Here is an 11,611-nt window from a genome sequence, read left to right as displayed (position 1 = left end):
GCTTTAAATAGTGAGAAGTGACATCCGGAGTGAAGAACCTTTGTATTGTTTGACCAATTTGATCACAAAACAACTTGGATTTGACTTATTTTTGCGATATATATAAAGACGCGACTATAACAAAACAGTACTAGCTGATATATATGTGTAGACAGCTGTTTAATTTTTAGAATCTAACCATGTTTGGATTGTGCTTTCTTACAGTTTTATTATTTTATCTGGACATAAATACTATCGTAGCAGGTAAAATATTACACTTTCCACCTGGGTTTTTTTTCCACAGGGAGACCGCATCACAACCCAAGATGCAGGTGGAAAAATAATTTAAAATGCCATGTACTGTCTGAAGTGATATTTTTGGTATCCACAACGTACTAGTTTACACTATATTTTGTTCCTGTTACGAGGGTTACAGATAATCAGATGAAATCCAGTTCGGTACACAATGTGCTGTGGAAAAATGAAGTGCTTTAATAAATGAAACTTTAAAAATGATATAATATGTTTTTCCTAAAGCATTTCTTTTGCAGCATTACTAAGTTTTATCGTGTCTCAACTACTTTTGAATTGATGTTAAATCAGACACAACACTGTTCGTCAAATTATGAAAGCCAAGCACAAACAGTTTTATTACACGTAAAACCGCCGGACCATTATTGTGCTATATGGCTAGTCTATATTTATCATATAAAAATCTGTTTAAAACGTTTATAAGGATCTAAACTCTTATTTTATAATATAAAAGTGTATTGTAAAATTTCAGATGAGTTCGAAAAACCCGAGGTATTCCCTCGGTCCCAGAAAGTTGTTGAAAACAGCCCCGTCGTTTTCACATGCGTGAGTAATAATCCAGAGGCTGAAATTTTCTGGTACAAAGGAAATCGCCCGGTTGACGAAGAAGCAGATCAGGTCTCTATCAGGCGGATGACTGCCACGAGTGTACTGAGGATCAATGAGGCACACATCAAGAAACATAAAAAGACTTACAGCTGTCATGTCAAGCACGGACACGGTCAAAGCACGGTTGTTACGTCAGACGTGACTCTAAAGGTGCTGTCCAGAAAACGTAAGTGCATAATTACGTCTCTCCTTACATGGAGAAAGTAATTATTCGTCTGTCCGTTCGTAAAGCTGAGAGTATACAAGTATTGTCACTTTACATTTATTTGTAGGTATAACCTTGTATATCGTCACCATATTGATTATTCTGATTCAATGATTTTTCATGGAGTAATTATCCATTGAGGATTTTTTTCTAAAACGGAATCTCTCCGATGCATTTTCTAAACCGTTTGATGGTTTTTGATGAAACTTTGTGACAATAATTTATACGAGTTAAGTTTAGTTGTGCACATCGCAATTAAATCCGGCCGTCTTGTGATGATTTTAGCTCACCTGAGCACGAAATTCCAATGGACGAAGTGCCCATGGTGATCTTTTAGTTTAGAATACTTTCTCCTAAACCACTATGCCAATTTCAACCAATCTTCTCAGGAATGTTCCTTGGGTGGTCACTTTCCAGATTTCTTTAAATCTTGGTCATCCATGCTGAATTTTGGTTTGCCGTGGTAACCGAAAGGAATAGCTTTAAAAATCACCACAGACACCGCTGGTTCGATTTTGAAATAATTCCACAGAAATGTTCGTATAATAACCAATTTCCTTCAAATATTTGTGTTCAAAGAGCACGACTGTACATGTGTTCGTTGTTTAATTACAGTTTTCCGAACAATATAGACGTATATTTGTTTATTTGCGCCATTGAATCTTGTCGTACGATGTGACATACAATGAAAGTAGAAGACCACATCTGCCTATTAAAAAACAGTAGTTTTATCATCTATTGAAAAACTGCAACTTAAACCCTTATGAACTGCACCTGCAGCTAGAGACCGCTGTTTGAATCTCATTAGTGAGGCTTGGATATACAAAATGAGTGAATGAAAGTAACTGGCAGTGCAAATTGCATTATAGACAGTTATGAAACATTTGATTTGATTTCCTTTCCAGGCCTGCACAAAAATTTTCCACATATCGCCCCAGTAAGGACTGGTGATGATTATATCTTGCCGTCCCCGGACCCAGGCTCCTTACACATGAAATGTGAAAGCTTGGCAACAAAGAAGAGCAAGCCGTCGTGGAGATGGATCAAAGATGACTTTATTGACCTCAGTCTGGATAATCATGACGACAGTGAAGACGATGAGGACAGAATAGAAGTGACAGATGAAGGTAGGGAACGATAATTTGTTTACGCCCAATAGTTTCGGACTTACTGTGTTAGATTCGTTAGAATTTTACACCGAAATACAAAATATGATAGCACCGAGCATAACAGAGATCAACATCATGTTAGTCATAGACTAAAAATTTTCTTGTTTTATATCAGTATCTATGTACATTGCTAACAAACCTAAGAAATAAATAAACAGACAGACGGTCTCAGTACCACAGTATGTTTTAATAGTTCCTTCACAAAACTGTTAACCATTTTGCTTTATTTGCATGTGTGCTTCAGGGGACCTGATCATAAGCAAGGCGACCGTCCGTGATAGTGGAAGATATATGTGCGTAGCGACAAATAATCGAGGTTCGGCGTATGGTATGCCAGTCAAAGTGACTGTACAAGAAGGTAAGTAACAACGTGACACATAATCGAGGGTGGGCGTATGGTATGCCAGTCAAAGTGACTGTACAAGAAGGTAAGTAACAACGTGACACATAAAGAAGGTAAGTAACCACGTGAGAAATAATCGAGGTTCTGCGTATGGTATGCCAGTCAAAGTGACTGTACAAGAAGGTAAGTAACTACGTGACAAATTATCGAGGTCCTGCGTATGGTATGCCAGTCAAAGTGACTGTACAAGAAGGTAGGTAACTACGTGACAAATAATCGAGGTTCTGCGTATGGTATGCCAGTCAAAGTGACTGTACAAGAAGGTAGGTAATACGTACAAAATAATCGAGGTTCTGCGTATGGTATGCACAGTTCAAAGGTGCTGGTACAAGAAAGGTAAGTAAACTACGTGACAAATAATCGAGGTCCTGCGTATGTTACAGTCAAGTGACTGTACAAGAAGGTAGGTAACTACGTGACATATAATCGAGGTTCTGCCTATGGTATGCCAGTCAAAGTGACTGTACAAGAAGGTAGGTAATTACGTAACAAATAATCGAGATTCAGCGTATGGCATGCAATTCAAAGTGACTGTACAAGAAGATAGAAATAATCGAGGTTCTGCGTATGGTATGCCAGTCAAAGTGACTGTACAAGAAGGTAAGTAACTACGTGACAAATAATCGAGGTTCTGCCTATGGTATGCCAGTCAAAGTGACTGTACAAGAAGGTAGGTAACTACGTGACAAATAATCGAGGTTCTGCGTATGTTATGCCAGTCAAAGTGACTGTAGAAGAAGGTAAGTCACAGCGTGACAAATAATCGAGGTTCTGCGTGTGTTATGCCAGTCAAAGTGACTGTAGAAGAAGGTAAGTCACAACGTGACAAATAATCGAGGTTCTGCGTATGTTATGCCAGTCAAAGTGACTGTATAAGAAGGTAGGTAACTACGTAACAAATAATCGAGGTTCTGTGTATGGTATGCTAGTCAGTGACTGTACAAGAAGGTAGGTAACAACGTGACACATAATCGAGGTTCTGCGTATTGTATGCCAGCCAAAGTGACTGTACAAGAAGGTAGGTAACTACGTAACAAATAACCGAGGTTCTGCGTATGGTATGCCTACAAGAAGGTAGGTAACAACGTGACAAATAATCGAGGTTCTGCGTATGGTATGCCAGTCAAAGTGACTGTACAAGAAGGTAGGTAACTACGTGACAAATAATCGAGGTCCTGCGTATGGTATGTCAGCCAAAGTGACTGTACAAGAAGGTTGGTAACTACGTAACAAATAATCGAGGTTCTGCTTATGGTATGCCAGTCAAAGTGACTGTACAAGAAGGTAAGTAACTACGTAACAAATAATCGAGGTTCTGCGTATGGTATGCCAGTCAAAGTGACTGTACAAGAAGGTAGGTAACTACGTAACAAATAATCGAGGTTCTGCGTATGGTATGCCTACAAGATGGTAGGTAACTACGTAACAAATAATCGAGGTTCTGCGTATGGTATGCCTACAAGAAGGTAGGTAACTACGTAACAAATAATCGAGGTTCTGCGTATGGTATGCCTACAAGAAGGTAGGTAACTACGTAACAAATAATCGAGGTTCTGCGTATGGTATGCCTACAAGATGGTAGGTAACTACGTGACAAATAGGTTCTGCGTATGGTATGCCATTCAAAGTGACTGTACGGGAAAATAAGTACAAAATGTACCACTATTTCCTATAGGCCTTACCATTGTCATGATGAATGTTTACCCTGCCGGTCGTGATGAATGTTTCCAATGCCCATCACGTTTACCCTGCAGTTCGTAGTGAATGTTTACCCTGCCGGTCGTGATGAGTTGAAAGCAGTGTTAGAACAAAATCAACATATCTAATTTTGACTTCGAATGTAGTTTTAGCATTGACGGAAACGGAGTTTCCCTCCTGTCTGAAGAATTTTAGCAGCATAATAATTATGTAAATATCCCTTGTTGATACAATCTCTCAATAATGCATACATTCCTCGTGCAGGTCCTCCAGTTCCAGTATCTGATGGATGTTTTGATGATATGGGAGTACGTTCTGCCTTTGGGGAGACTTATAACCGTGAAGGAGACCCGTGCACGACTTGCACGTGCATTGAAGGTGCCGGTCTGAGTTGTAAATCTGTATCATGTTTCCCAATGCCGTGTCCTCCAGGACAGCGACATGAGATGTCTTCTGAGAAATGTTGTGAACATAAATGCGTACCGATTTCAGGTGAATAACTTTATACTCTCTGCAGCTATATCATGTATATAAAAACTAAGAAAACTAGGTTCTGTTATGTGTGTGTAAAATTTGTGTAAGTTGTAGCACTAAACACTAAATTTCTTACCAACTATATATTAGTCTCTGCTTAACGTCTCATGATGGTGAGTCTCATATAGTCAAAATATTTCTAATAAAAGTTGGAAGTTTTATGTAAGATGATGCATTGTCTCCTCATTGTCCTTTCTCGCGATGGTACTTCATCTGTTCCTACTTCATCTGTTCGTACTTCTGTCTGTTCGTATTTTCTTTAATTAGCACTCTTCCAAAAATAAGTGAAAGTAGATCTATCGTATCAAAAATCTATGTATGTTTTTGTTTTTGTTTTTTTTTGCAATGAGCAGAAGAGAGCACTGATGTCGCTATGTGTACTGACCGAGATGGACGCCAGGTGGCATCTGGAGAAAGGTTCATGCCCGAGGAAGATCCATGCTTGCAGTGCGAGTGTCACAATGGCAGACGGGGACGATGCATGATGGTCGCATGTCAGACACCCACGTGTAATAATTACACGTCATCACGTGATGTGTGCTGTAGTTACACGTGCTTAAGCACTCCTCCTCCCGTGCCATCAAGGATTGAAGGTGATCAATCAGATTATTTGACGTAATCATTTTTAAGTCCGAGACGTGTGTAACTTACAAACATATTAGAAATAACTAATTTACTCAGTAAAAGGTTTAACACGCATCAGTCCGATTATCATATGATTTCTACATACATAAAATCCGCAGTGGTATTTGAAGAAGTAATTTCTGTTAAGGCTCGTGTCTTTTGTATTGTTACTCGACAGCATATATAAGTTAAATTATATGTCATGTTTTTTGTTCTCCAAGCACGTTATGTCTCATGACTTTATGCAAAGTACGTGCATTGATGGTTTTACGTGCGTTTATCAAAGGTACAATTGCATGTCTTGCTTACAGTGTCGTGCAAAGATCACCTAGGACGCGCGGTGTCTGACGGGGATATGTACCAGCCTGAAGCGGACCCATGTGTTACATGCGAATGTGTTAAAGGGCTACAGGGGATATGTACAACTGTTGTATGTGATGAACCAGCTTGCAAAAACTACAGACTTATACCTGGTACCTGTTGTGGATTTGAATGTCTAGACGAAGAGACTGAGTCTGTGGAAATAGATCTGGATGGTTTGTATTGCTGTTACCACTGCATCAACCGAAATTATTGTTACTGACTTTATCATATTTAAGGAAACAAACTATAAAGATCTAAATGTAGACTGCCCGTGCACTCTACTACATCGCGATGAATTGCGGGAAACAAAAAATAATGTAAAAAAATGTAGGCAATGATTTACAATGGTTATTTTTCTAATTTTGTACATGAATTCAATGATTTTTCTATGAAACGTCTATGAATTTTGTACTAATTCTGTTATGTCTTAAATGTACGAAACCTCAAGCTCGATACTTACGTGTATGGATTTTAATTGGTGTACACTGTACATCAGTTTAACTCAGATATCTTAAGATTTATGTTAGAAGGTAGTTAAAACGACCCAAACTCTAGCACTGGGGCAGTTTGGAAGTCGTTTAATTGCAGTAAATATCCAAGTAATAGAGATCAAAGAGAAAATATGAAATATTAAGGCTGATGAAATCAACTGTCATATAGTTAAAAAAATCATATTTTAAAGGTGGATGCCGTGCACATGATGGTTCTTACGCTGGTAATGGGGATTCATACCATCCAAGAGCTGACCCGTGCGTCACGTGCATGTGTGAACGTGGACACCCTGTATTATGTAGGAGTATAGCATGTTTTCCTCCTCCTATGAGATGCTCGGACCCGATACCAGTACCCGGTGTATGTTGCCAGTTTACATGTGAACCACCCGAGCCGGCTTTACCTATTTTGGACAACGTCGAAAAAGGTAAATTAATATTTTCTCCTCTGTAAGTCACTGTTTATTGTTCTGAGCATTTTTAACACCAGAGTGCCAGAGTGCCATTACAACGTTTTTATCCCTAACTGCAATTATCAGAAAAAAACAACACAACAACAACAAAAAACAACATATCTTGGAAATGTAAAAAAGGACATTTTCATGACACAAAATACAATGTCATTATGTCAGAAAGTATAATACCAACATTAACCAGTGTTCATAATTAAGAACTGTCATTGAAAGGTTAATCCATTCATTTCTTTCAGTGCTAGGCCGTATCTTCATTCAACAGATTGGTTCAAACAAGGCTTTTGTACAGTGGAAGATACCAGAGAAATTTTCTGAAATGGTACGTAAAACCTTTTTTCTTAAAAACTGATGATCGAGTATAGAATAATGCTACATATATAAACAATTATGCAAGGAAAAAAAAAATAAAAGTTTAATCTGTTTTGTAAGAAAAATGATATTGTCTCATTTAGTACGAGGTGCTGTTTTACTATCTAATGCTAATTTGTGTTTACAGAAATTTAAACTACATGTATATCAGTATGCGATATCTTCCATTAGATTATAAATGATATAGAATATAGGAGAAACGAAAACAAACTAGTATCATAATATCTATTCAGCCAGTTGATTGCAACAGTTCTGGTAGCAGATATTGAATATTCGAATGGGTGATATCAAATATACGGAGTCACAATTTAGTGTAACACTTTCAAGGAAAATATCACATATTTGAAAAAATATGTGATATCTATAGTATTCGAAAATGTGATATCAGATATTCAAAATTATATCGAATTATGTGATTTTAAGCGGATGAATACATGATATGTCTAGAAATGGAATTATTTATATAACATATTCATTTTGAAAACGTGATGACCTATTTATATACGTGATACCAGACCGGCATTTTCGCTGTATTTCATAGATATACACTTAACAACTTTTCTAAAGCTACCAGTAGCCTTTTCGCTATTATTTTAAAACTATCGAAGATAATTCCATGACATTTTCAGGGCAGTTAAAGGAATTATCAAACATTATTTGATTGAAACTAACAACAAACGTTTCCGTAATTTGAAAATTTTGACGACATTTTATTTGATGTAGCCTCGGTGATTTACAAAGTCGCAAAATTTATCCAATAAATACAATTCGTAATGACATGAAAGTCAACGTTCACAATCCTGAAAAACTATTTGGTTGCTACCAACATAGTTCTCAGTCGATTTAATAAACATGTTAGTTGTTATCATCATCTTTGGACAATGTAAATGTAAATTTTTCTGCTACATAACAGGTTATGTTCTGAGACATGGCCGCCTGTCGTGTATAACACAAGTAATAAACTAAATTTAGTACTTGTACTAAAATGATCAACTTTAAAGCTTTTTTAAAGCTCGACTTTGCATAACTTAATATCTAAAAGTATTACTTACCAGTCAACACAAGTTTCACGTGCACCGCGCCTCATTTAAAAACGATTTCTAGGAAAATTAAAGCAATGTTTACATGAGCAATTAAACAGTTATTTATCGGTTTTGGAAGCATGCAAATAAACTCGCATTAAAATATAATAATGACAGCGATTATAAATGAAAATCCGAAATTCAATTTATTATAAATTTGCAAGAATAAATGAAAACCTTTCGCGTTAGTTACTACTGTAGCATATAATTATTGTCTAAATTTTCTACTTTGAAAACAGTGGTTTCGTCGGATTAGTAATAAAATCTGGTTTTTTTTTAGACTTATGTCATTGTTCATTTCGTATCAAACGATGTCTTATATACTGTTACAAATTTCCTGAAAAATGTATTCAGTTCTCTTTGGTAGCTTCAAAGTTATTGCGAAAAGGCTACTGGTAGCGTTAGAAAAGTTGTTAAGTGTTGTTGAGGAACAAGTATCGATTTGCACGGTCTAGATTAACACAGCTTCCGCCGCCGCCATCCAAGTTTATTTTTACTGTTACTTAGCAATAACAATATCAGTCATACATGTACGTTTTCATTGTCATGCCATACTGTATTTATATTTTTAATTGACCTTTTTGTATATAGATCTATTTTTCTCTGCTTTTTAACGCTGAATATTTTATTTATCTTTTTATCTTTTTCAGCCGTCAAATTTGACAGTTTTCTGTTTTAAAAATGCGTCTGATATGGGAAACGCGGATGTCATCCGTATTGGTGACCGTCCATATGCAATCTTGCGTGATCTTGACCCCAACTTTGAATACCACATAATGGTGAATGGAACGCTGGGAAAAGGAAGAGCTCTTATGTCATCTCGGCCTGTTAGATTCTCTCTGGATGGCAGAGGTGTAATACAATCCTCCATTTTAGTTTATTATAGAATTTAATGGCGATCAGAATGATCGGATATATAAGTATTTAACTGAGGACAAACAGAAATCGTTTTTTTTTTTCTTGACAAAAAAGTACAAGACAATCCAGTCTATTTCTGTACAAAGATGATCACGCTTTACATGAATCACGTATTTTCAAGTGGTAGTCAGCGCCCGCTTTGAGTGCATGTGGTCGTTGGATGCTCCATTGCCAGGTCATACCAAAGACGTTAAAATGGTACTAGCAGGTTCCTCGCTTGGCTCTCAGCATTAAGAGGATAGAGCCCGGTGTCGGTATATAATGTGCTGTTGGTATCATGTCACATGTCAACAGAGCGCTATTGCAGTAAGGCAACGCTATAAAGTTGGACATTGTACTCGCGGCTACATGTGGACACTCCTTGAAAAAAGGCGCTAAACCCCAACACTCGCAACCTAAACTCTTTGGAGTTACATAATATATCTCTAAATAGACTAATATATTGCGTTCACTAAGAATGTTCAATTGGTTATAGCAAAATGTATATAGAAATCGACCTGTCATAAATAGATGATTATAAAAGCAAAACGTTTCGAAATTCATATGTAACCGATGTAAACGCAACAATATTTTATTTTGCAGGACGCTCATCTTTTGTGCTGAGTGACGCTATTGGTCAAGTATTTGAATCCCGTGGTTCAATCCCTTACGAAGGATACAGCTTGCCGCGGAAATTCGATCCTGTTGTCCGCACTGATGATGTCAAGGTGATACTTAACACGGAAAGTTTCCACAGAGTAGAGGTGTCAACATATAACGAAGCACCTTGCATGGATCAAGGTAGGTCTGTCAGAGAGAAAAATAAACCCCTCTTAGTGTCATAGTTGAAATGTACCATGTACTTTCTTTTTTTCCACTGGCGTGTGAATGTAGCATGTGTCAAACCAGTATACCTTCCTCATGGTGCATTTTATAAGCATACCCCTCAAACTTGTGTGTTATACTTAAACAGCATTTCATAAAAAAAGAATCCATCAGACTCATTCAGACCAGGCAGTGTGTTATAACTTCTGATAGGGGAGCCCAGACTTATTACTTGCTGCCAAAGTCTTTTAACACTGGGTGGCGTTAAAGAATGTGTCAGGTGCAAATAAGTTACTGTATGTATATACAGGTGCAGACATGTTGTGTGTCGGTATGTGACAGGTGCAGACATGTTGTGTGTCGGTATGTGACAGGTTCAGATAAGTTGTGTGTCGGTATGTGACAGGTTCAGTTAAGTTGTGTGTAGGTATGTGACAGGTGAAGGTAAGTTGTACGAAGATACAGGTGCAGATGACTTATGTTTAGGTATGTGACAGCCTGACAGATGCATGTAAGTTGCATGTAGGTATGTCGCATGAGCAGATTAGTTGTGTTTGTGTTTGACAAGTGCATATAAGTTACAAGTAAACATTTTCATATTTCAGATTGTGGTTTACTGCGATTTTATTTATACACAATGGAAGGAGAATCCAAGAATGTCTTGTCACTGATGTTTACAAACAAACAGGTAAGGTCTACAGTGAGCTTGTTTCAGAGAACTGCAGAAAATTTTCAGTGTTTTAAATATTACGTTATGATGTGTAATGACTGTCTTAATGTATCAGACTTTTGGTATCAGGTTTCAGTGGCTCAGTGGGATTACGGTATCAGAACTGCTTTCCAACCAGTCAAATTGAATTAAGTATGTTTCATTTAAAATTGAAGAGACAGTTCAACTGGAGTGTCAGATCGAAACCTAATTTCAGTACTCACTTAAAGCTACTCATTCTTAGTAAGGTTATAATTTTAGAACCATAGTCTTCATTTCACAAAGTTTCAAATACAGTGTATATCTGACCTAAGACACACGACACTTTGCAAAACAAAATCACGTCATGATACAATTTTGGGTTCATTGCTGTCAGAAATATGAATGATTCGTTTTAAGGTAATGGGTGAGTAATGACAGTCAGCACTATCTGTTTGATTTTTGAACCTCCGTATCTGTGTAGGTATTCTGTAATGGAGAGTACGTTTTCGCATGGAAACTGCCCAGTGTCAATGCAGGTCTTCCGCTACAAGATCTCTGAACTAAATATTACATAAAACATCAGTTGGCAGTTGACATTCGGTCATTTACTTCTTACAATAAGCCTATATTAATTTGATTCAAAGTCTATAACTGGAACCTCATGTTTTCAGGATTTCTCCTGGGCAAAAGCTCACCTGTGAATAAAGCCATTCCAGGACTCTCTTGTACAGACTATGGAGAAGCAGAACTATTGTGAAAGACTACTGAAAATAGCTGAGGAGAGAAATAAATTACATTTCAAATTGTGTACAGATAATAGAATTTTCAAAACAAAAACTAATCAGTTTCACGAATCACTTGGATATTATAATAAAATATTCACTTAG

General features: G+C 37.1%; 1 protein-coding gene across 1 annotated transcript; it reads left to right on the top strand.

Annotated features, from left to right (window-relative positions):
• Positions 1 to 11,611, top strand: LOC123525241 (uncharacterized). Its single transcript, XM_045304119.2, has 13 exons — positions 1 to 243; positions 764 to 1,066; positions 2,011 to 2,232; positions 2,519 to 2,632; positions 4,640 to 4,867; positions 5,263 to 5,502; positions 5,845 to 6,069; positions 6,579 to 6,815; positions 7,097 to 7,179; positions 8,962 to 9,163; positions 9,812 to 10,009; positions 10,639 to 10,721; positions 11,396 to 11,611. Exons 1-13 carry the CDS (start codon positions 180 to 182, stop codon positions 11,423 to 11,425), a joined length of 2,229 nt encoding a protein of 742 aa, XP_045160054.2. The 5' UTR covers positions 1 to 179; the 3' UTR covers positions 11,426 to 11,611.

This window comes from Mercenaria mercenaria, chromosome 3 (assembly GCF_021730395.1).
Source record: "Mercenaria mercenaria strain notata chromosome 3, MADL_Memer_1, whole genome shotgun sequence".
Lineage (NCBI taxonomy): Eukaryota > Metazoa > Mollusca > Bivalvia > Venerida > Veneridae > Mercenaria > Mercenaria mercenaria.
The sequence above is the reverse complement of the archived record's forward strand: the minus strand, read 5'-3'. Positions and strand labels throughout refer to the sequence as shown.